The sequence below is a fragment of the Mauremys mutica genome, chromosome 14, assembly GCF_020497125.1.
Source record: "Mauremys mutica isolate MM-2020 ecotype Southern chromosome 14, ASM2049712v1, whole genome shotgun sequence".
Lineage (NCBI taxonomy): Eukaryota > Metazoa > Chordata > Testudines > Geoemydidae > Mauremys > Mauremys mutica.
The window spans coordinates 42,188,319-42,212,115 of record NC_059085.1 but is presented as its reverse complement, the minus strand read 5'-3'; the positions used below and the strand labels follow the sequence as shown (position 1 = coordinate 42,212,115).

The following is a 23,797-nucleotide window of genomic DNA, read 5'->3' as shown; positions in this document are numbered from 1 at the left end:
GCCCTGACGGTCTCTCCCTGCCCCCGGTGTCAGTGAGGGGTGGGGCTGTCAGGCAGGGGCCCTGCCCCACACTCCCACCCTGACGGTCTCTCCCCGACCCCGGCGGCTGGGGCTGTTGGGTGGGGGCCGGGGCTGGGGCCGGGGCTGTTGGGTGGGGTCTTCTCCCCACCCCCTGTGTCAGTGAGGGGCTGTGTCTGGGGTGGGGCAGGGACCGTGGCTGGGCCGGGGGCCCTGACCTCTCTCGCCCTGGCAGGTGGCCATGCAGTTCATCACGCTGTACGGCTACGAGGACATCGTCACGGCGCGCATCGAGGGCAGCTCGGGCTCGCTCTGGAGCATCAGCCCCCCCAGCCGCGAGCAGATGCGGCGGGAGCTGCTGAACGGCTCGTCGGACGTCACGCTGCGGCTCACCTGGACCTTCCAGAGGTACTGGCCAGGACCAGGCGGGGGGCCCCTGCCGCCCCCAGGGCCTGTGCCCTGCTCCAAGCTCACCCTGCTTCCCCTCTCTCCTGGCAGGGACCTGGGCAAGGGTGGCACCGTGGAGCACACCTTCGACAAGCACACCACCGACCTGCAGCCGGGCACCCCCGTCCGCACCGAGCTCGCCAACCTGCTGCAGGGAACCAGGGACGCCCCCGTGTGAGTGCGGGCACCGCCCCGCCCCGCCCCAGGGACAGACCGGGGGGAGCAGAGGAGGGGCTGGAAGCCTCCGATTATCCCCTTCCCGCCCTGCGATGAAGCAGCGGCTGCCCAGTGGCAGGGGTGCCAGGGCATCACACGGCCGCCCAGCAGCAGTGCCGGTGCAGTGGAGTGCCAGGGCCGTTGGGGCCCCACATCACGGGGGTCGGGGGAGGAATAGCTTCTCCCTGCAGGGCTCTGGGGAGTGGGGGGTTGGCCCTGGGCCCGATAATGCGGGCAGGTCAGAGTCAGCTACAGGACTCTGAGTGGCGTGACGGGTGGGGTGGAGTCCCAGGTGACTCAGGGGTGAACACCATGAAAGGCAGGTTCTGGCTGGGGCCAGCGAGGCCTGCGGGCCCGTTCCCGAGCACTGAGCCAAGACCCATCCCCACAGCGCAGCCGGGAGGGAACCAGCCTGCGCCGTGCGGAGGGAATGGCCTGTCAGGGAGCGGGAAATGGCGCCGTGCGAGCCATCTGACAGCCCCCCAGCCGTCACCCTGCGCCCAGCTCCCCCCAGGGCCTGGCCACCCCCAGAGGTGCAGGAACGCTTGGCATGGCTCCCCTCACCCCCCTTTGTGTTGCAGGCAAGTCCCCCATCTCTTCCCCACGTACATCCGTGCGCCCAACGGCCCAGAGGCCAACCCCGTCAAGCAGCTGCTGCCAGGTGAGCGGGCTGGAGTCTGAGCCGTGGGGGCTGGGGCTGCTTGGTGTGGAGAGGAACTTGCCCTAGGGTGCCAGGGAGCAGGGGCTCAGCCCCTGGTTTCTAGGGTGACGGGTGTCCCCAGTCTCTGTGCTGCTGGCAGCGCTGGGGCCTCGGTTCCTCGGAGGGGGGCAGCCAAGGGGAAAATGGCCCCCTTTGCCTCTCCAGCTGCTGGGCTGCCAGGCCACGGGGGTGCTGCTGCAGGGCCAGGCCTGGCAGAGGAACTGTGGGATGAGGTTGCCGGAGGCATGGCCCAGCAGGAGCTGCTTTGGGGGGTGGCTGGGCTGTGCCTGGGAAGCCAGCCAGGTAGGTGCTGGGGGAGGTGTCCCGCCTGGCTGGAGTGGGGGGGGAGCCCCCAGCCCTGACCCCCCCCCTCTCCCACAGAGGAGGAGAGGAGCTACCTGGGCGTGGAGGTGCAGCTGAAGCGGGAGCGCGTGGGCACCGGGGGCGGCAACGACAGCTTCCTGGAGTGGTGGGTGGTGCGGCTGAGCGAGTGCCAGCAGCAGGCCTGCAACATCCTGCCCATGGTGATCTTCAACGACAAGGTCAGCCCACCCAGCCTGGGCTTCCTGGCCGGCTACGGGTGAGTGCCAGGGCCCCTTCTACAACCAGCCCCCACCGGGCACCAGCCCGGGCTCTGCAGGGTGGGGAGGGGAGGGATAGCAGCCTTGGGGTGCTGCATGGGGGCAGGGCAGGGGATATCAGCCAGGGCTCTGTTGTACAGGGGGGAGGAGGGGAGATGGGCAGGGTGCCCCCTCTGCAGTATAAGGGCAACCCCTGGGCTTGCTGGTACAAGGCAGGGAGGGTGCCCCCCTCTGCAGTATGAGGGGGGCATACTGGCCCTGGGAAGCCCCTGGGCTCAGTGGGGCATGACTCCCTGCCGCCTGCAGGCCTTTCTGGGGGGACTCCCTGGCCTGTCCCCTACTGTGGTCCAAACAGCTATGCTGGCAGCAGAGCTCGGCCTCCTGCTCCCGGTGCCCCCCATCCCTCACCCCAAGGAGCACAGGAGTGCGCTCGGGGTGGCCTCCTGGAGCTCACCGGCTTCCCAACGGGAGTCCAGCCGGCCCCGTCACTTGGAACCAGGCCCGAGGCAGCAGGGCCTGAGCCTGCTCTCAGCACAGGGCCCAGCAGCTGCAGGGAAGGGCTCTGCCCCCAACGCGGTGCTGGGGGGCAGGGAAGGGCTGACCCTGCTGCCCTTGCCCCATTGCAGGATCATGGGCCTCTATGTGTCCATCGTGCTGGTGATCGGCAAGTTCGTGCGGGGCTTTTTCAGCGAGATCTCGCACTCCATCATGTTCGAGGAGCTGCCGTGTGTAGATCGCATCCTCAAGCTGTGCCAGGACATCTTCCTGGTGCGCGAGACGGGCGAGCTGGAGCTGGAGGAGGAGCTCTACGCCAAGCTCATCTTCCTCTACCGCTCGCCCGAGACCATGATCAAGTGGACGCGGGAGAAGGAGTAGCAGGGAGCCACCCGGGGCCATGGCTGCTGCTGGTGGCCCCCTCCAATCCCTGGAACGTCACAACTGAGGCCTTAAGCCAGCCCAGCCGGAGAGCCCCGGGCCGAGCGCTCCAGGCGATCCACCAGCCCCTTCCCCTGGCCGCCAGGGGGTCCCCCCCTGCCTGGGGGTCCGAGCTGTGCCCAGCGCCACCTGTGGGGGGGGAGGGGGCAGCTGGGGCAGGCTGGACTTGTGCTTTTTAAAAGGAAGTTTAACTGCTTTACAACTAGTGCGTCCTTTAAAGGCAGCTGGGTGAAGACCCCCCTCCCCAGGAGTCCTGCTCCCCCCGCCTCAGCGGGGTGGGGACACGCTCCTGCCCCCGCCCCACCTCAGTGCCTTCCAGCCCTGCTGCTGCCAGGCTGTTAGCACCCCTGAGAGCAGGGGGGGTGCACGCTGGAGCCCATTCAGCGGCTGGGCCCGCCTGGGAGGGAGATGGGCTCCCCCTCCTGCAGCAGGAGGATCCAAGCCAGCCGGCCGCAGTCGCTCCCAACCCCACTGCAGGCAAAGCCTGGCCCAGCTGCCCCCTTGGCCTGCTCCTGAGTGCGGCTGCACTAACACTCCAAAGCAATACCTCCCCCCCCCGGCACAGCGCTGGCCAGCACCCATGGGTGCAAGCAGAGGGTCCCCCTGGCGGTGCTGGGCTTGCTGCTCCTCTTGCCCTGCCTGCAGAGGGCGTGGGACATGCTACTGCAGCCACTGCTCCCTGTGCTAGCAGACAGCCCAGCACAGGGAGCTCGGCTTGCCCCAGGACGGGTTCGGCCCCCAGGCACTCCGGGGGGCGGGGGGAGGGGCTGGGCTCGCTCCAGCTGGACTGTAGGTTTTTTTAAATTCAAATGGTTTATTTATACAGATCTCTAATAAAAGCCAAGCCACGGCCTGTTAGTGTGACTGACTGAATCCATCTCCTTGCGCAGGCGGGCGTGAAGCTGCCTCCCGGCTGGGGGCTCCGCTGGGGGCTGGCGCAGTCCGAGGGCCCGACTCAGCCTGGCCTCACCTGCTCGAGACTGGGGAGTCGGCCCAGGGCCCCAATCCAGCTGTGCGTGAAAAGGAGGGGGGTTGGGAGGTGTCTCCTCCTCCCCGCCGGTGCAGGTAGCAGGCGCCTCCCAGGGGCAGGCAGTGAACAAGAGCTGGGCCCAGCACCCTGGAAACACAGGCAGGCCCGATGCCCTGCAGCAGGGCCCCGGTGAGCTCAAGCCCAGCCTGGACGGGGCTGACCCCGGCCCCATTTGCTCTCTGGCTGCTCCGGGGGCCCTGACAGCCAGGGAAGCATAGAGCTCTTGGGAGCGTGGTCCAGAGGAGGGAGCCCTGCCCACCTGTCAGCTCTCACCCGGAGTCACAGCTTCATCTTCCAGCAAGAACTCTTGGATTTCCAGCTTCATCGCGGCCCTGGAAGACAACCACCATCTCAGCCCCCGGCCACACCAGGCTGTGAGCTCCCGGCGCGGGCCTGGGCCAACCGGCTCCGGTCACACTCTGGATGTTATGGCAAAGGAGGAGATTCTGCCTCTGATTTGCTTATAACTTGGCCCCAGGGCAGCAGCTTCTCCCAGGGCTCAAGCTCTGATGCAGGCCGCAGGAGCGCGGTGACTGATGGCCCCGGCCCACCCGCCCTCCCCGTACCTGCGTTTCCTGCGCTCTGCCTCCGAGCGGACGTAGAGCGGGAGGCTCTCCAGGCAGGTCTGTAACAGAACAGAGCGGCGGTGACAGGCTGCCCCCAGCATCCCCCGTTCCTGTGCTGCTGGGGTCCGTGCAGACGCAGCAGGCACGGCGCATGCAGCGCCAGGGAGTGTCCCACCCCCCATCCCCACCCGGCTCTGTGCCGTAGCCCTGGATGGGGGCAGGGGGCTGATGGGCAAAGCTGGGATCCGAAGGAGACTCCTCCGGGATCACAGTCCCGCCAACAAAGGAGACCCACCCCCCTAGACAGCCAGGTCTGCCGGGCGCCTAAAGCAGGGCTGGGACTGGCCCCCCCCAGCCTGGCTTGGGCTGCAGCAGAGCCCCTGAGGGGCAGAGGGGCTCACCGTGTCCTTGATGGTCAGTCTGCAGCCGTAGCAGAGCAGGGGCAGGAAGCTGGCCCGGGCGTCGGCCCTGAGGGGAGAAGGCAGAAGTGAGGAGAGGGCCAGGGGCCGGTTCTCTCCAGGGATACTCTGCTCGCAGGGGCCCTGTGACGAGCTAGCTGGGGGCAGCTCGAGGATGATGGTGCCGCGGCTGCTAGGGGAGTGTAGGCCCAGATGGGGAGCGCACGCGGGGCCACAAGGCCAGTGCCACTCCAAGCAGCGTACCTACCCCGCGATGGATCCTGGGCTGGGGTTTGCTGTGTCGGAGGTGCCTTACCCTGGAGCTGTCGTGTTCATGCAGCATCCTCTCTGCTCCTCTGCGCCCGGGCAGCACCCTCTCCCAGCGGGCGACGCAGCTGGCAGCTTCTGCTGGGAGAGCTGCTCCGAGACCAGGATGGCTTGCAAAGCGGAGCCGTCCTCTGCACCAAAGAGAGATGGTAGTCAGAGCCCCTCGGGCTTCTGCTCCCCGTCCAGCAGGCCAGGCATCTGCCTCCCTCGGGCAGAGCAGACAGGGCTGGCCAGTGACCCGAGCCAGGATGGCAAACCCCACAGCCCTGGCCTTCAGACACCCCCTGCCAGGCCAGGCACAGCCAGAGGCAGGATCCCCCACACGGGGGGCCCTGGGAATATCCAGGCCCCTAGTTCAGCTGGGCAGATGGGAAAAGGGACTAGTTAAGCCCTTAGCCAGGCTGCAGCACTAGGCCCCCCGGCCCCGCACCCATGGCCAGCTTCCCCTGCTTTGCTCCTGGGGGTGGTGAGAGGCCAGAGCCAGATGGGCTCTGACCCGAGAGGGCAGTTGTTGGCACCCTGCCCTAGATCGGCCAGAGGGGATCCTGCGGATGGGGGAGGCTGCCCCCCTCGGAAAGGGGCCGAGTGAACGGAGCCTGCGCTGGCCGGGGGCGGGCGGGCATCGTTTGCACGTACCCACGTTGGTGTCCAGTGCACACAAACACAGCAGGCAGCGTTCGGGCTCAGCGGCAGGGCCGGCGTCTCCAGGGGTCGCGCTCAGCTTCTCGCCTGTCCTACAGCCCAGAGGGGGACGCCCAGAGGTTAGTGCCAGGCGACGGGGCAGCCAGTGCCACTGTGAGTGATGCCCTCACAGCTCGTGCAGGCAGACGGGGCCTCTCCCTTCACCAAGGCCTGGGCACCACAGGGGCAATTCTTCAATAGCAACGGTAAGTCTCAAACTGTGCAACTGCCCCACAGCCTGTGCCCCAGCCCCATGTCCCCCAGTTCTCCAGCCCTAGGCTCCCCCCACCCTGCTCTGCCGGGGCCCCTCAAGCCTGGCTCCAGTCCCAGGCTCCCCACACACAGTTCAATCAGTGCCCTATAGCCCCCCCCCATGCCATTTCAGCCCTGGCTCCCCACGCAGCAGGTGGTGCTGTGGGTCAGGATTCAGGGGCGCTGCAGAGTTCTGACTCTCCCCTAAGCAGAAGTTTCCAGTCATTCCCACCAGGGCAAATGGCCTCCAGGGGGAGGCCATCCCCACGGTTCCCAGCTGAGCAGCGCCAAGGTCTGCAGAGCTGTCGGGGGGGGTGCAGGGGCTGGCCCTTACCGGTACACAGTGCTGACGGTCGAGGGGAACTCTGCCTGCAGCCCGTAGAGGAAGCGCTCGATCACCCGGTGGATGCTGGCCTTCTCCAGGGCCTGGGGAGGGAGAAATCCACACGGAGTCTCATAGCCTAGCTGGCTCCAACCCCCACGCCCGCCCCAGGACTCCCCTGTGACAACAGCAGAGCAGCTGGGTCATCCCCACAGGTGTTCAGAGGCCCTGGAGTGATGGAATCGGCACCATGCCCGGCTCTGCAGTGCCCAGGGGAGGGGGCATTAGCCTAGTCTGCCAGAGCCTTCCCCCAGTCACTGCTTCGGCTGGAGCCCTGGCCTCGCTGCAGGCAGGCACTTGGGACAGTGCCCCTTGGTGCAGGGGCACAGGAGTCCCTGCCCTGCAGGGCTCCCCTAGAGGGCACATTGACCGCTGGGAAGGCTGCAGGTCCCGTGGGTTGGGCTGGGACGAGAGAGGGGTGCCCAAGAGGAGGTGCCACTGACCTGCCGGAAGAGCCCAGTGCCCGGCAGGCTCTCCCCTGCCGGCTGTCCTAGACCCGCACGCCCCCTACCTTGGTGCCCAAGGCAGGAGTGAAGACCGTGGGAACGCCAAACAGGTGGTTGTAGAAGGCGATTTCCTTGGCGGAGTACTCCCTCATGGGCCGCACCACCACCACGTCGCCATGGCGATCGTCCGAGAAGCCCTGCGCGGAGAGAGACTCGGTGAGGGAGTCGGTTTCCCTAACACCATCCCCTCCTTTAGATTTTCAGGGTGGGAGAATCAGATTTTATGTAGTTAGTTTTTATTGTAGCTTTATCTTTTTCTTCCCTGGCCTCCTGTCAGAAACTAACTCAGCGCTTGGTGTGCTCTGAGCACGGAGAGGGGAGCCAAGAACTCTTGGGTTCTCTGGCCTTGGCCGAGTCACTTCCCCTCGGTTCCAGCACCTGCCCCATGGGGAGGAGTGGGTGAAGACATATGGTCCCAAGTATCTCTCTCTGTTAAGCCAGTCCCCGAGTGCTTGGGAGCCGCAATCTAAGGGTTAACGCGACCCGGCAGGAGCCGGGGCCGCAAGGCGTTCGCTCCAGCTTGTGAAGGGAAGCAGAAGCCCCGGCTTGAGCAGTCAGTGCAGTGACATCTGTCCCAGCTCCAGCGTTTGCTGCTGCAGCTGAGAAATGTCAATTTCACGGGCAGGAAAACCTCCCCTTCCTGGAGAGCACGGAGCGGAAACTGATCGGATCAGAATCCCCGTGCTGCCGCGTACAGCAGCTCACACGCTGCTCCGCTCCGATGCCCATGTACTTGCAGGGAGCCTCTTAGAGGCATTAAGGCGGCTGGAGAAGATCAGGGACATAGCAGCCCTTTGTTCCAGGCCCACGGGCAGATCAGACATTCACCCGGCACTAAGCTGTGGGCCCTGGGCACGCTCAGTTACGAAGACAATGGAGCAGTTGCGGCAGTGCCAGCTTCTCCCCGAGGTCCCAATAAACCACAACGCACTAGTGCTGCCATGGCCCAGGCAGAGCAGAGAGGCCACAGTGCAGCGCGTCTCCAGCACAGCAGCCTGGCAGCACTCGGACCAAGGCCTCCGGCTGGGGAAAGGGGCGAACAGTGGAGTCTGGGTAACCGGTGACTCCAACCCAACTCAGATGCCTGCTTCCAGGCGCCCTCCCGCCTGCGGCCAGCACTTACTGTGTCCATGGCGAGGGAGGCTCCCCGCCCCAGTGAGAGGTTGGTCAGCAGTTTGACAGCCAGGCGGGTGCAGCTGTCTCCCATCATGACCTTGGAGTACCCTTGGGCCCTGGCCGTGTGCAGGATCAGGTGGTTCCTGAAGGAGGAGAAGCCAGAAGTGAGGGAGGGCTGCAGCCCGGACCCAGACAGATACGCTGAGCCCATCAGCCCTGGCCAGCTCCTCACGGACACCAGCTCCCACAGCAAGCCTCCCACCCACTGCTGTGCCCAGGGAGAGGCAGGGGGGCCATGTGGGGCAGCCGAGCCCACTCCTCCATGGGGGCTTCAGAGGAGGGAGACGAGATCTCAAGGGAGCTGGGGGGAGGAGATGACCAGGGCTGGGCTTTCCCAAGGCCCCGAAGGGAGATCCAAAGGCCTTGCGATACCCAGTGTGCGCAGCCAAGTGGCCTAGGCAGCAGAGATCCCCGGAGCTCGCTGGGGCGCCTGGCGCGAGAGCGATGGACAGACGCTCCCATGGATGCGAGCTGCAGCACCACGGCTGGGAAGCAGTGCATGCTGGGATGGATCGGAGGACAGGAAAGGCAGAGGAAAAAGCTCCTCAGCCCCTCCCCTCTGGGCAGCCCCAGGTGGCAGGGTCAGAGAGGGCAAAGCTTGCAGCCCTTGGCACAAGGGCCCATCCCCCACAGCACTCTGGACGGGGCTCACCGCAGGGTCTGCAGCAGCTCCTCTTTAGCCGTCAAGGTCTTCACAGACCCAAAGAGCCGGATCAGCTGCTCGGCCCGGACTGCAGCCAGCAGCCTGGCTTCCGGGGCGGCCAGCCCCTCCATTCCGGGCGCATCTCGCAGGCTGACCTCGGCAAGCTTCTCCTGGATCTGCCTCTCTGGGAGAGAGGGGCCTCCGCCTTCCTCCCTCCTCTGCTGGCAGATGAAGCCCTCCACTGCCTCCTTGTAGCTGTTCCTGGGGCCTGCGGGATTGTGGGGCACACGCTGCAGGATGGAGCTGGGCAAGTCAAACACCTGCACGGAGCAAGCAGAGGATGGACCCTGTTAGCCACAACGAGCGCCTGCACGGCAGTGAGATCGGTGCCTCAGCAGCTGGCAGAACCCAGACAACAGAGGAGCCCCAGGGAGCTTGTGCCAGAGACAGGATTAGAAGTCAGGAGTCCCAGCTCCAGCTCCCCGTTCACACCAGGCTGCCTCTCTAATACATAAAAACAGCCATACTGGGTCAGACCAAAGGTCCATCTAGCCCAGGATCCTGTCCTCCGACAGTGGCCAGTGCAAGGTGTCCCAGAGGGAATGAACAGAACAGGGAATCATCAAGTGATCCATCCCCTGTCGCTCATTCCCAGCTTCTGGCAAACAGAGGCTATGGACACCATCCCTCCCCATCCTGGCTAATAGCCATTGATGGATCTATCCTCCATGAACTTATCTAGTTCTTTTTTGAACCCTGTTAGTGTCTTGGCCTTCACAACATCCTCCAGCAAGGAGTTCCACAGGTTGACTGTGCGTTGTGAGAGAAAACACTTCCTTTTGTTTTAAACCTGCTACCTATTAATTTCATTTGGTGACCCCTAGTTCTTGTGTTTTATGAGAAGTAGTAAACACCACTTCCTTATCTACTTTCTCTACACCAGTCATGATTTTATAGACCTCTATCATATCTTCCGCTTAGACGTCTCTTTTCCAAGGTGAAAAGTCCCAGTCTTATTAATCTCTCCTCATACGGAAGCCGTTCCATACCCCTGCTCATTTCTGTTGCCCTTTTCTGAACCTTTTTCAATCCCAATACATCCTTTTTAAGATCTGCACACAATATTCAAGATGTGGGTGTACCATGGATTTATACAGAGGCAACATGATATTTTCTGTCCTATGAGCTATCCCTTTCTTAATGATTCCCAGCATTCTGTTCGCTTTTTTGACTGCCGCTGCACATTGAGTGGATGTTTTCAGAGAACTATCCCCAAGATCTCTCTGAGTGATAACAGCTAATCTAGACCCCATCATTTTATATGTATAGTTGGGGTTATGTTTTCCAATGTGCGTTACTTTGCATTTATCAACATTAAATTTCATCTGCCATTTTGTTGCCCAGTCACAGTTTTGAGAGATCCTTTTGCAGCTCTTCACAGTCTGCCTGTATCTTAACTATTTTTAGTAATTTTGTGTTATCTGCAAATGTTGCCACCTCAGTGTCTCATTCAGGCCCTATCATGGCTAAGGGCACCCCAGCCTCGTTGGCTCGTATTGGACAAATCTGTGCCCCTCATTCCTAGGGCACCAGGTGGCCACCTGAGCAGGGGCCTGGGACATCTCAGCCATCTCATCCCTTCCCCCAGCAGCTGGAATTGCAGTGAAGGGGGGGGGGGGCGCCCTCTGGGGCATGTGATCTCTCGCCCAGTGTCTGCCCCAGCGCTCCGCAGGGCCGTGACCCCACCCTACCTCTTCTAAGTGGGCCAGGTGATATGGAAACCCTGACGCTTGCAGGATGGTCTCCATCTGGAGCAGCGTCTCCTCTCTCTCAGCCAGGCTCTGTCCGTACACGGCTCCCTCTGAGTAGCAAACAAGAGATGCCAGATGAGGAGAGTTAGATGCCTTGCAGGAGAGACATCCATTCTCCATCGGTGGGGAGGAGGTGGCCTAGGACGCTCCAGCCACATCTACCCTCCTCACCAACTAACAAGGCAGGGCGATGGGGCTCTCCAACGCTTGGGCAGTGGGGATACAGGCCTGCAGGCCTTGAAGGCTGCATCCAATGGAGCAAACTGCAGCCACCCTTCTTGTTAAGACTGTAGTGCAGACTGGGGAGCAGTTCCCAGCAACACTCCACCTTCCTACCGGCAGCCAGACCAGACCATCTCCAGGTGGGACTTGGATTCTCCCTGGGCAGCCCAGAGCCACGCTGCAGAACTTTAGATGCATCCACCCCTTCCTCATCTCCACATGCAGTATTCGCCAATACACATTAGGTGTAGTACACAGCATATGAGTAGGGATTGGTGCATGGGTTTAGACTGAGTGTTGAGAAGTTGTTAACTGAATAAATTATGCTCTTCCCACAATTCTATTCATCCATGCCAAGTATCCCATAATGCTCTGCAAAGCTGACGTCAGCTTTGGCATTAGAAAATAAGAAACTTGTCAAAGGCAAAATACATGAATGTTCTTCCCCAGCCCAGTGGGGAGGTACCTTCACATCCCTGGAGTGCTAGTATCCCAACAAAGATAAGGAACAAACAGGCCAACAAGTGAAGGAACGGTACAAACGGAGGGTTTGGACTTCAGTGACATATAAAGAGCTTTGTAACTTGTAAAATCATCCTCTAAATGCCGCTAGCTGAAATGCAGATCTTTGAAGCACCCCATCCATGCACGGAGAACCCACCGCGAGAGGGTGCGTTCGTCTCCTCGTGTTGTGCTGGTTTCTCTTTAGACGATGCATTTGGCTAAGTTCAGCTGGCTGGTCTCTTGAACGTTTTTAAGACTGAAGCGTGAGTGTAGTCAAACAGGTTACACCACTGAGTCAGCAGCAGAACCCAGCAAAAGAACCCAGATGAAATACACTGATCCTCCAGCCAGGCCCCACTCCCTTTCAAGCCCACTCCCAGGGACGTTGGGAGAGGTAGGAGGATCCCCCCCTCCATCCTCAAACAAGCAGAGCCGCTCCACCCGTCCTATTTACAGTCTCTCCATTCCTCCGCAGCCTGCTGGTGCTGCCAGGCGGAAAGCGCCCATCTGATCGGGAACTGAAGTGCTGGGCTCAGCAGGGCATGTCCAGCCCATAACCCCCTGGTCCATCACCGCCCCATAGTGGGGGCTGGTGTAGCTGCCCAGCGTCTTGTCTCTTCAGATTTAAAGAGTGCAGCTAGCAGCTGCAGATATCCTTACCCTATCGGCGATGGGGTACACATACCCCACCCTCAGCTGGGCAGGGGAAGGGTTAATAGTCTGTCAGGGCAACGACAGAGGAAACGTCCCCTCTTCTTGCCCACTCATGAGGGCAAGGAAATTAGAGGGGGCAGTGGGAGTCTCTGAGTCCCCCGCGCCTCCCACAGGAAGGAATCTCCCCCTGCTTCCTGCCCAGCGGGACCAGAGAACCAGGACAGGCAGGGAAGCTACTGGAAGGAGCTGCTGCCTGAGGAGGGGATACTGTGAGTGGTGGATCAGGCTGAGCGCCCTACTCCTGAGCCCATGCCGGGAGCTCTGGCTGGAGGGGCGTGGGAGCCTTTGAGTGGCCGGACCCTTCCTGGGAAGGGGACACCATCCACCTGCATGCCCTGTGTGTCTGAAGTAGGCCTCCCCTGGGTGCCAGTCACTAGCTTAACCCCCCATTTCCACTGTGTTTACTCTGGCACCAGCCATCTCACTGCTTGCTAGGGGAGCCTGCTCTCCAGGCCTGAAGGGACACTACCAATAACAGGAGAGCGGAGAAACTAGACAGGACTTAACAGCGAGAGGGGCACTATCCGAAACCAGGCTCTCTTAATGCTGGACAGCGTCAGCAGATTCCAGAGGGTTCTGGCTGTAGGCTGGCCCAAGACCACATGCACAGAATGGGTTGGGAGCAGGGCAGGTTGCTGGGTTACCGTCGATGTAGATGATGCCCGGTATAAAGCGCAGTTTCTTGGCTGTCTCCCGACTCAGCCCCTGAGAAGAGAAATGGGAATGAGCCACTCGCCCCAAGCGCTGGGAAATGTAATTCGGGATTGCGTGTCTTAGCAGCATCCCCTGGATCTAGCACAGAGGGCAGGTCTGACTCCTCTAATCCTGGCTGTTAGAGAGGTGTTCCCACGGCCCCGGCAGAGATGGCGAATGTTTCTTGTTAACAACACCCCAGCCTCGACCAAGTGATTGTAATCGACACCTGATTACACTCAGACATTGACCTGGACGCTGACATTTGGACGCAGTGTCACAATAACTGTGGACATAGCTTAGATGCTTCCCTCACTAGGACTTCCCCAGGGGGCTGTGAGCTTCCCACCTTTTGGGAATAGGGAGCTGCAGGTGCACTGGACAGGAGTTGTGAGAATGTCTAAGGAGCCACATTCACTGATTGCACTTCTACAGTTTAGACATGGGGGCATATAGAAGCAGACAGCCCTCCTGGGAGATCCAGTCCCTCACCCCACAAAGCAATGCTTTCCTCTCTGCTTGTTCATCAACCTCCTCTTAACCATCTCTAACACCCCTGCTACGGTCCAGGTGGCTGTTCCTTCCTCCAGCTAACTGCTCTCACTGTTCCTAACAGCTAACAAGTTTCCCCACAGCGCTGCGGAGCAGATACCTCTTGGACTTGTCGAAGCATTGAGCTGGAAGCAGGTCCACCCGATAACGCAAGAAGAACCTGTAAGGGAGATAGGAGAAAGAATTAACCATCCATCTCTGCTTCCCCCTCGCCTTCCCACATCCATCCGCTTACACAAGAAGCGACTCTACCTTCTCTCCTGGGTAAATGGCACGATTCTTCCCAAGCATCGCACGGAACTTGTGAACAAAATACTCCCTAAAACAGGCCCTTGGAAACAAACACACACGTAAGTCATTAGAAACGACACTCCCAACCTTATGCGTTGGCAGGCAGCACCTCAGGCACCCACATCTCGCTGCTAATAACGCTTTGATTCTAGCACAGGCCAACCGGGAGGTACAGGGAACTGCCTGCTACCCTGCCCGACAGCAAAGTCAGTCAATGAGTCCCCCTTAAGATTTCATCAATTAGCTTCTGTCTGGCAGCAAGACAGTTCCAGTGTAGGCACCCAGAAGTCTGTGAAGATCTATTTTAAAGCTAGTCTGAGAAACCAGGCTTGCTGGACTGGATCCCTCTCTAGCCCTCTGAGCCAAAACAAAATAAAAAAGCCCAAGAAGAAAAGGTTCCGGTGTACAAAGACAGGTATCAATTTCAAAGGGTTTGCTGCTTCTTCAAATGGTCGAGTTAAGCCAGACACAAGGAGAGGTAATTTGGGCCCCAGCCTCAGTTCAGAACTGTCAGGGTAAAAATGAGCACAAGGCATTAGAAGGCCACATTTGCAAAGACCGTAGGCATGCAGGTATGTGCCTGCCCACTGCTAACTGCAACTGGAGTTCCGAGCACTTGCGTGCGTGCAATTGCTTGGGTTGTTCTCCCAGTCACAGTAGTACCCCTACAAACTGCCTATGCAACTGCAAACCCAAGCATTCAAAAATCTGGCCTGCAGAGCTCAAAAAAATCAACTTCCGAGATTCATATAAAAACAATATAGGGCAGATTAAATCTGTCTGTTTTCCAAATTAAAAAAAAAAGGTGAACCACCTCCCCCTTTTCCTACGCTCATACCCCATTTCTCCATAACTAGGGCCCTGCATCACAATATCTCCTGCATGCAGTGGTAGTGATGGGGTCTCTGCAGAAACAAAAAGATGCAAATCCAAAGCAAGGGCCTTACAGGGCAACTCCACACATTCCTGAATGAGTTCAGGCTGCTGCACACAACTGTTATGCTCGTTATTATCTAGTTGGTTTGAATCTCCCTTGCAACGCTCCCCATAAACAGCCCTATTTCCAACAGATCGATAAAGAGCAGTAAATGAGGATCTAAAGATGGGAACGTTCTGGCCTTCTGAACAGGGTTTCCTCTTGCAAATCACTACGGCTGTTTTGCTCTTACTTGCAAAAGGCATCTCCAACACGAATGACCAACACAGGAGAGGCCTCCTTGCACTTCATGCACTTCTGCGCACAGCTGGGGAAAGAGACAATCAAAGCGAACCGATTACCACTCTAGGGACCCACCGTCATGCAAAGAGCAACGCAAACCATCATCAGCTTGTTTAAACACTTTGAAGATACCAGGTGGTTTAAACACTTTGAAGATACCAGGTGCTTTGTAAGCACGGAGCTGAAGGATTGGCGTAGTACAGTTGCATTTTTTTAATAAATGGATTTGGGGTTGATGTGGGAACTGAGAGACTGAAATGTTGAGGTTATGTACGCACGGGAGGTGGTAGCGCAACCAGTGACCTAGCAGTAAAAGGCTACGTTTACTACTAGCCCTGGAGCTGATCAGTTATCACCTCCAACTATACAAATCTCAGTCCACATGTCCATTATGTCAGGTCCCGTTTTCAAAGCACAAATCTGAAGGCAAGTGTTCAAGCTGGTATTTGCACAGACACAGCTGCAGTTGTGCTACGTCAATTATGGCCATGTGATAATCTGGCGAGAGGAGATCCAGGGGCACCTTGCAATTTCTCTCTCCTCTGAAGGGCCAAAGCACTAAGGGGTGAGTAAAATAGTCACAGTACAAGGTAATGGTCACCTTTGTGGGTATATACCTATGTATTAAGTATCAGAGGGGTAGCCGTGTTAGTCTGGTTCTGTAGAAGCAGCAAAGAATCCTGTGGCACCTTATAGACTAACAGACGTTTTGCAGCATGAGCTTTCGTGGGTGAATACCCACTTCTTCGGATGCATCCGAAGAAGTGGGTATTCACCCACGAAAGCTCATGCTGCAAAACGTCTGTTAGTCTATAAGGTGCCACAGGATTCTTTGCTACCTATGTATTGTAGCACCCAAAGGCCCCAGTGAGGAGCAGTGTCCCATTGTGCTGGGCACTGTAAGCCCCCGACACCCACCGATCAACACCCCAGGCCCGGTCTGTACCCGGGATGCAGGCTGGCATAGCTATGTCCCTCGGGGGGAGTGGGGGGGTGAGAAATCCACATGACTGACCAGCGTGGCTACGCCGGCCTAGCCCCCAGTGTAGACGCAGCAGTGTCCCCCTGAACCCCCCTCTGCGGCTCAAGGGAGCCGGGCAGGCCGCGGGCACCAAGCCAGAGCTGGCCCGGCCCAGGCTCCAGCTGGCCTCCCGTCCCTGCTGTCTCTGCGGCCAGGCGAGGGGGCAGATAAAGGGGCCTTGGCCGGCCCTGGCTAATGCTGGACAGCGGCTGGGCCGGGCCACCCCCGCCGGCCCCACAGCCCAGCGAGGCCGATCCCCGGGGGTGACCCCCCGGGGGACCCTGGTCCCTCCCCCCGCGCGAGGGGCCGGGCTCTCACCTGACGCGGGGCCGCCTCCGGGGCGGGTCGCAGCCCCCGTACTCCTCCTGCGCCTGGCACATGGCGGCGGCGGCGGCAGCGCTCCCCTCCCCCACGTGCCCCCCGCTTCCGGCGCGCCCCTTCTGCGTCACCGCGCCGAGCGCGCCGTGATGAGGTAGAGGCGCGCCGTGCCGCCGTGACGCGCGCATGCGCGGGGCCCCGCGCTCCCGCCCCTCCCTCATGGCGGCCGCGATGTTCCGGAGCCTGTTGGTCTCCGCGGCCCAGCAGCGGCCTCAGGCCCCGGGTCCGGGCGGGACCCCGCGGGAGCAGCCGCCCGGCGGCCCCGCCCCTGACGCGCTGGAGGCGCAGTTCAGCTGCCCCATCTGCCTGGAGGTGTATCACCGGGCCGTGTGCATCGCGGGCTGCGGCCACACGTGAGCGCGGGAGCGACACCCCCCCCCGGAGCCCAGAACCCCCCTCCCCGGCTCAGCGCCTGGCCCCGCCCCTCCTCGGGGCACCCGTGGGACCCCCCCGTCACCTCCCGCCCCTTCTCGGGGGCACCCGTGGGACACCCCATCACCTCCCGCCCCCGCCCCTTCTCGGGGCAGCCGTGGGACCCCCCCCCTGTCAGCTCCCATCTCCTCCCCCGCCCCTTGTCGGGGCACCCGTGGGACACCCCATCACCTCCCGCCCCCGCCCCTTCTCGGGGCAGCCGTGGGACCCCCCCGTCACCTCCCATCTCCTCCCCCGCCCCTTGTCGGGGCACCCGTGGGACACCCCATCACCTCCCTCACAGCCCTTCTCAGGGGCACCCATGGGACCGTCCCATCATCTCCCTCCTCCTCTCAGCCCCCCACCCCTTCTCGGGGGCACCCGTGGGACCCCCCAATCATCTCCTGCCCCCTCCCATCTCCCCACCCCTTCTCAGCTGCACCCATGGGACCCCCCATCACTTCCCTTACAGCCCTTCTCAGGGGCACCCATGGGACCGTCCCATCACCTCCCTTCCCCTCCGAGCCCCCCACTCCTTCTCAGGGGCACCCATGGGACCCTCCCTCCTCCTGCCCCCAGCCACCCAGCCCTTCTTGAGGGCACCCATGGGACCCCCCATCAACTCCCTCCCAACCCGGGGCTTGGAGCCCCTTCCCCAACCTACCCCTGCCCGCACTGTGCGGAGCCAGCCTGGCTTTCAGCCCTGTCTAGGGGGAGTCAGTGGATTCTTTCCCTGCGATCAAATGTGAGTGTAAAACAAAATCCCCTGTCCTGTCCATGCCTGACTTGCCCATGGGCCAGATTTCGCCCAAGGGGCTCGTGAGCAATGGGGCGCTTGTCTGAATGGAACGATTGAATTTTCAGCTTTGTTTGGAGTCTGTTTGGGCGTTGCGTGATTGGCAGCTTCTTATGTTGTTGTATCAGATCATCTAACAGCTGAGTCACCCAGTTCCCTAAAACTACCTTTCTATGCATATGTCTTATGACTAGATTCCGCAGAGCGTGAGGCAGTTGTAAATGTCAGAACATGCACGACTTGTTTTGATCTATTTTAACTCTGGAGCAAACACTACTTACACTGACGGTGGTGGTGGTGTGCTTGTGTGATATCGACAACATGCAAAGGGCTTGGTGGAAGCGCTCTGCCCTGTGAAGCTTACAGTCTAATTGGGCAAGAGATGAAGGAGGCGGGATGGGAAGTGACAGAAGGCAGCTTGAGGGGCAGTGCCCCTAGCCTCTGTTTGCCAGAAGCTGGGAATAGGTGACACGGGATAAGAATCACTTGATGATTCCCTGTTCTGTTCATTCCCTCTGAAGGCACTGTCAGAAGACAGGATACTGGGCTAGATGGACCTTTGGTTTGACCTAGTCTGGCTCTTCTTATGTTCAGTGCTAGCAAATGCCATGTTCCATGGGTTTTGTTTTGATCTAGGGCACGGGGAGCAGCAAGATTTATAGGGCACCTGGAAGGAAGCATTTCATAGACCATCCCTTGATTTTCCCTTCTCGTTACAACCGGAAGTAGTTTCCAGGATATCTTGGAGATCTCCAGTTTAAATACTGGCAATGCTGAATGAAACAGCAAAACTTAAGCCTCCTTCACCATCTTGGACTTTACCTCAATCTCCCCTCATCACCACCTCGATGTAAATAGCTAAGCTAGGGAGTGGGGGGTATTCCATGAGCTGCCTCCCAGGTGCGCCAGTGGTGGGCTCTTCAGCAGTGTGTGTGAGGGCAGAACGAGCACTGCATAGTAAAATGGCAGCTGGAGTGAAAGGAACATCTACTAATGACGACACCAGCAGAAACTATGGAGTCTTGTAGTGCCCTGTGCTTGTATTGTTAGCTGTGAATCTGCTCAGAGGCTCCTGGGGAAACCCCACGAAGGACAGGCCCCTTCTTGGTAAAACAAGTTGAGAGAGAGCCTTGGGGCTTGTCTACACAACCAAGTTCTGTTGACAAAACTTATGTCGACACCCAAAAGTCGACCAAACAAAAGTCACCGAAGGGTGTTCACACTTGCTCCCTCTGACAGATTGTGTCCACATTGGGGACACCAGTATCGACAGGGTGAGCAATGCACCGTGGATATGTATCCCACAGTGCAGTGTTGTGGGAAGGAAGAGCTGATCACTGCACATCTTGGGATTCTCTCACAGCCCCCTCAGCTGCCAGAGCAGCATCGTGAGTAGCTCTGTGAGCTCTCTGCGCTGAGGAATGGCAAAGCAGCACAGCAGACTGTCCCCGGCAGCAGCAGTCTGTGTCCCTAGTGCCGGGCGGAACAGGAGCATTCCAGTGTTTGCTCTTTGTTGGCTCCCCAAAGGGAGCAGCACAGGGATACTTCCCGGAGCTTTGAAAGGGGAGAGGCGCATGCTTGCAGGAGATCAAAACACTGAGCTGAGCAGCCAGGACAGGCATTGTGGGATACTGGGGGAAGCCAGTTCTGTGGACAGAACAGTCAGCAGTGTCTGCGCTGGCTCTTTGTCGACAATAAAGTGAGGGGAAAAGACAAAAGTCTCGTAGGTGTGGATGTTTTTCGCGACAAAAGACCCATTGTAGTGTATACGCTCTTGCTGTTTTGTCGCCAAAAGGCAGTTTTGGGGCCAAAACTTGCCCATGTAGACAAGCCCTCACTTGTGGATCAAGGGCATTACACTCATTGGGAAAGGGAGGAGATAGGGTACAAACCCCTGGTTACAGGGTCATGCAGTTTAGCAGACAGACATCAAGGTGGTTCTGTTCATGTAAAATACACTCCTGTTGATAGACAACTGTAGCTTGGTGGTTTGAGTTCACCAGCAGTGGAAAAACTTGCAGCTGATGAGCTTTGCCCTGCAGTTCCAGGGAGTGCACTGTCTGGGGCTGCATTTTCAGACTGAGCATCGCTTGAGGGTGGATGGGAGGCTAACTGTTTGGGGGACTGCAAATGACAGGGCCTGGCCTGCTGTCTTCTCTCTCCTGTGGTGTGAGTTTTCTGTATAGTGGTGGTGTGTGAAAGACTGTTAAATCAAACAGGGAACACAGGCACCTTTGACTATTTCCAAATGGTTAATTCTGAGCCATGTTCCCCTGGGGAAGTAAACAGTTTAAAGACACCTCAGCAGGCTGATGGGGCCCAAAGCTCTTCTTGAACTTCCTTCAGAGCCTGAAAAATGTCCAGCTTCTCCAAATCATAGACTGCAATTTAAAATTGCCCCTTCTCTGTTGGACCAATGACAAACCTGGCAGGTTCCGGGTTGGTCTGCGGGCCTCAGCCTCCGGCCATTGCTCACTTTTGCTGTTGATGAGCCAGACAGGATCAGCAATTCTAAGACTCAGTTCAGAACGGGGCTTTCTCAACAGAGCAGAGCGGAGGGACTCTGCAGTGCATGCTCCTACATCAAACCAAGCTGGCCGGTCCAGTTTTAGGCCTCTCTCTGTCCCAGTGGCATTCCTTCTATTGCTTGAGCTTCAGTGTCGGCACTGTGCCAACGGATCAGGAGACAATGCCAGCCCCAACGAGCTTGCTGTTCTGGTACCTAGCCTTGCAATGGTGACTCCTGCAGGAGTCCTTTTGTTCTGGTTCTCTTTGGGTCACTGGGGCGGCTTTGGCCTGCCTGCAGTACTGTCTCAGTAATGACTGAGCATGATGTGGAGGGCAGCCATGTCTACCACTGTGCCTATCCCTCCTGTAGACACAGTGGTGTATGCACCAGCTACAAGTAGAAATCTTGCAGGGGACAATGTTGGACAGCTTTGCTGTGAAGAGGAGGAGACTGTCATCCCAGCATTGGGGTCAGAATGGAAGGAAGAGATGGGTGGGGGCTGGGTCCCTGTGAGGGAGTAGGCGGGAATGAGGCTGTGGGCGAGCAGAGCTTTGAAGATCCTATGCTTACGCTTTGTGGGGAATGGCAGAGTCCGCACGGGTGGCTGGCGACATGATGCAGGTTGCTAGCAGCATCTGGAGGGAGAAGCAGGGAGACCTGAGAGCAGATTGCAGGAGTTAAGGAGAGGTGACCAACGTGCACATGAGGGCTTTAGATCTTGTCTTCACTAGGAAAATGTTGTGGAAGCTAGAACTTGAGCCCAAGGGACAGTAGTCAGTAGTGATGACAAAGGCAGCATTGGGAGGGATGTGGAGAAGCTGTGGGTTTATTTGACCAAAGTGCCTTTGAGTCGGTGACCAAACTACTTAACTTGCCACCTCACCCTGCCTGTCTAATGGGCTGGACTCTTGGTGAGCTGCCTGTGCTAACAGACCCTAAGAGGATCCCAGGGTCCTTCCCTCTGTGCAATATGCTGCACTGGAAGCTGCTGAGGAGAGGATTGTGGGTGGAAGGCAGGTTCACTGGTGGCTTCCTGCTTTTGTTCAGGAGCAGAGTAGTGACCATGTGAATTCTGCCTCCCAGCAGGAGCTGCTTGTACATATGTATCTATCACCCTCTCCTCATGCCACTGATCCAGAGCGACTAGCAGGAAGTGCAGCTTTTGGGGACACCTGCTGCCTTTAATGTGAGAGAGAGTCCATCTTTGCACCAAGCAGGGGGGTCGTTGAGGACTGTCACGCCAGTGGCAGGAAACTAACCAAGTGGCATGAGGTGAGTGTGGGAACTGGCACGTACCACAGTGCTCTGCATTCTCATGTGCTTGTGTTACCATCATGCTTGCAGGCCCCAACTGAGGCAAGGCCTTAGTGTGCTGTGTAAACACATAGTGAGACAGTCCCTGCCCTGAAGAGCTTAGCTAAGTAGACAAGACAGGCAAAGGGTAGGAGAATGCAAAATGGGGCTGATGGTATTTCCTAATAGGGAACTGCGACAAGGAGATGAAGCAACTTGCTTGGAGTTGCGCAGGGAGAACATGACGGAGCTACGTTTTGTTTTGACATTTTCAAAAATAAAAATTCTGGTTGTCTGGTTCAAAATGACATTTTGGGGGGCAGATTTCCATCTTTCAAATATTCATGGGACCAATAAAAACATTTCCCACCTAGGCCTAAACTGAAACATCCAACCCCACTCCAAGAGTTAGTCGTGGGCGGCAAGGCGGTGTTGGGTAAACTCCACTCTGTGTTATTGGGGAGCAGACAATGAACTGATTGCATGTTGCCCTTAAAGAATTATGGATTAATTGCAGATTCTGTTTGTCTATTTCAGAGCTGTTGAGCATGTCTTGGATGAGCAAGGGAGGGAGGGGGTTCTTAATATAGCTGTCTGGAAACTTTCCAGGCTCAAACTATCAGGGCTTTGGAGCGGAGGCCAGAGCTGGAGAGCGGAGCAGTGGAGCTGCAGGTTTCTGCCTGGAGCTGGAGGGAGCCGGAGCACAGCTCCAAAGCCCTGCAAACTATAGCTTCCAGTTTATTTTCAGCAGGGATCCCAGCTCATCTGTACAGATGTCTATAGTTTTCCTTCTGCTCAAGATAAAAAGGTATGGCCAACTAGCTGCTCCGCTCCGGACAAATCCGTTCACAGTGGAAAGGCTGGTGTGCTACCAAGAGGGATTTGCCATTTGCCGTTTTTCTCACCCATAGCCCAGAGGCCTGTTTCCAGTAGAAAAGATGATTTCCTAGAATTTCCTCTCCAACACTTGATTTGAGGTCCCTGCCTCTGCAGGCATAGGGATTTTGCGGGGGGAGGGATAGCTCAGTGGTTTGAGCATTGGCCTGCTAAACCCAGAGGTTGAGAGTTCAGTCCTTCAGGGGCCATTTAGGGATCTGGGACAAAAATCTGTCTGGGGATTGGTCCTGCTTTGAGCAAGGGGTTGGACTAGATACCTCCTGAGGTCCCTTCCAACCCTGATATTCTATGATTTGTGATCCCCAGCCTAATCTCAATGTGTCCTGGCCTATTCCTTCCCATGAAGTCCTAAATGGCTTGTTTTTGAAAATCATTGCATGACCATCTGCAGTGAAAGCACATTACCTGGTGTTGCTGCCTCGCTGTGGGTCTCCGGATCACTGCTCTAATGCTTCCTGCCCTTTGTCTGGGGTTCAGAGCGGAGCACTCTTTCCCAGCTCGTATTTTGTGCATGGGTACACATGGAGATCAATTAGATCCTATTCATGTGATGCTGTGTAGTGCAGCATGGAATCTGCAAAGGGCAACAGGCTCCTATCTGCTTTCTGGCACGTACCCCCCAACACTCCTTCTCACTGCACGTCTACAGACAGGCCTGACGTTAGAGACGGTGCACCCGTCATTCACTCTAACTGAAGAAGTGTCGTTGGGGTATTCCCAACATCCCTTTGGCCTGTCCCAGGCCAGCTGCGGTAGGTTCTAATAGTGCTGCTCAGCCCCAGAGAGTGGTCACTTCTCTACAGCATTTGAAGTCTGAACGGTTCTGAATTGGTGTGTGGAGATTTAACCCTCCAGCTAACATGGAAAGGCAGTCACGTTGGTAGGTCCTCACTTGGACTTGCAAGTGTAACCCTGGGACACAGGTGAATTCCTGGATAGATGGTATCATGAGCAGAAGCAGACCTAACTCTGGCCTTCGTTAGCATCCAGGTACTCTGTGTTGGTTTAAAGGAGTAGTGTGGCAAGAATGTCACTTGCATGCCTTCTGCTGTCTGGTTCGCTGAACACCTCTGTCTGTGTTCCTCTGTGGCCCCCATCACCGCAGTATGTCAGCTCAGCTGTGCAGAAACTGCCTGGAACAAACCAACCTCACTCACTGTTTTCCTTAATGAAGGACCAGACGGTAGAAGGGTGTCCCCTTCCCCAAAGGCCAAGTCCATTGACTGTCTCACTCCTAATTCCTGCAGGCTTGGGAACCAAGGATCCAGAGGGGCTGACTTTGCCCCAGATAGCATCGCTAGCTCCCAGCACCAGCCTGTGCACGTGATCTGAAACCTTGTTAATTCTAGCGTAAGATACCCTTCTGTGAGAGGCCACGGGGGGGAGGGGTGGGGAGGGGAGTGGTAATGCAAAGCCAGATCTTTTTGCACAGCCTGAACTTCTTAACCACATCGGGTCAGCCCCTGCAGATGCTACGTTGGCTGCAGCCTGACACGTGCTCACTGGCTCCTGGAGAGGAAACCTGCCTTCCTGTGTGGGAAACAACCTGAGCGTGTTTGATCTGTTGCGGTCATGCATGCAATGGGCATGTTCAGCTCTGTGTAAGTCCCTCACATAGAAGCCCCGC

The 23,797-nt window shown here is 58.1% G+C and overlaps 3 protein-coding genes across 7 annotated transcripts in view; 2 read left to right on the top strand and 1 right to left on the bottom strand.

Moving 5' to 3' along the window:
* Positions 1–3,699, top strand: part of PIEZO1 (piezo type mechanosensitive ion channel component 1) — a 100,508-nt gene extending 96,809 nt beyond the window's left edge. The window contains exons 47-51 of the mRNA XM_044986892.1: positions 254–426; positions 517–639; positions 1,263–1,342; positions 1,763–1,923; positions 2,589–3,699. Coding sequence (XP_044842827.1) covers positions 254–426; positions 517–639; positions 1,263–1,342; positions 1,763–1,923; positions 2,589–3,077 — 1,026 coding nt within the window. The 3' untranslated portion in view covers positions 3,078–3,699. The remainder of the gene's footprint in view (positions 1–253; positions 427–516; positions 640–1,262; positions 1,343–1,762; positions 1,924–2,588) is intronic.
* Positions 3,700–4,119: 420 nt separating this feature from the next.
* Positions 4,120–16,309, bottom strand: CTU2 (cytosolic thiouridylase subunit 2). Its single transcript, XM_044986891.1, has 15 exons — positions 16,205–16,309; positions 14,816–14,890; positions 13,608–13,686; positions 13,456–13,515; positions 12,755–12,815; positions 10,611–10,720; positions 8,869–9,179; positions 8,164–8,299; positions 7,046–7,177; positions 6,487–6,578; positions 5,856–5,953; positions 5,209–5,350; positions 4,896–4,962; positions 4,495–4,553; positions 4,120–4,260 (listed from the first exon to the last, which is right to left on the bottom strand). Exons 1-15 carry the CDS (start codon positions 16,264–16,266, stop codon positions 4,191–4,193), a joined length of 1,554 nt encoding a protein of 517 aa, XP_044842826.1. The 5' UTR covers positions 16,267–16,309; the 3' UTR covers positions 4,120–4,190.
* A 99-nt stretch (positions 16,310–16,408) lies between these two features.
* The window catches only part of RNF166 (ring finger protein 166), a 37,381-nt gene continuing 29,992 nt past the window's right edge, over positions 16,409–23,797 (top strand). For 4 of the 5 annotated variants that reach the window (XM_044986826.1, XR_006573368.1, XR_006573367.1 and 1 more), the window contains exon 1: positions 16,409–16,617. In XM_044986826.1, the coding sequence (XP_044842761.1) occupies positions 16,424–16,617 (194 nt within the window). In that variant the 5' untranslated portion in view covers positions 16,409–16,423. Of the gene's footprint in view, positions 16,618–17,456; positions 23,772–23,797 lie in introns of those variants that run through there. The other variant, XM_044986828.1, reaches the window with a different exon arrangement.

Bases quoted from the DNA above. Each gene is read 5' to 3' on its own strand.
- CTU2 (XM_044986891.1), bottom strand. From the start codon at position 16,266: ATGTGCCAGGCGCAGGAGGAGTACGGGGGCTGCGACCCGCCCCGGAGG. The intron at 10,721-12,754 runs GTAACCCAGCAA...TTTGCTACTCAG, and splicing joins GGGCATCATCTACATCGACG to AGGGAGCCGTGTACGGACAG. The intron at 5,954-6,486 runs GTAAGGGCCAGC...TCTGGGCTGTAG, and splicing joins ACCGTCAGCACTGTGTACCG to GACAGGCGAGAAGCTGAGCG.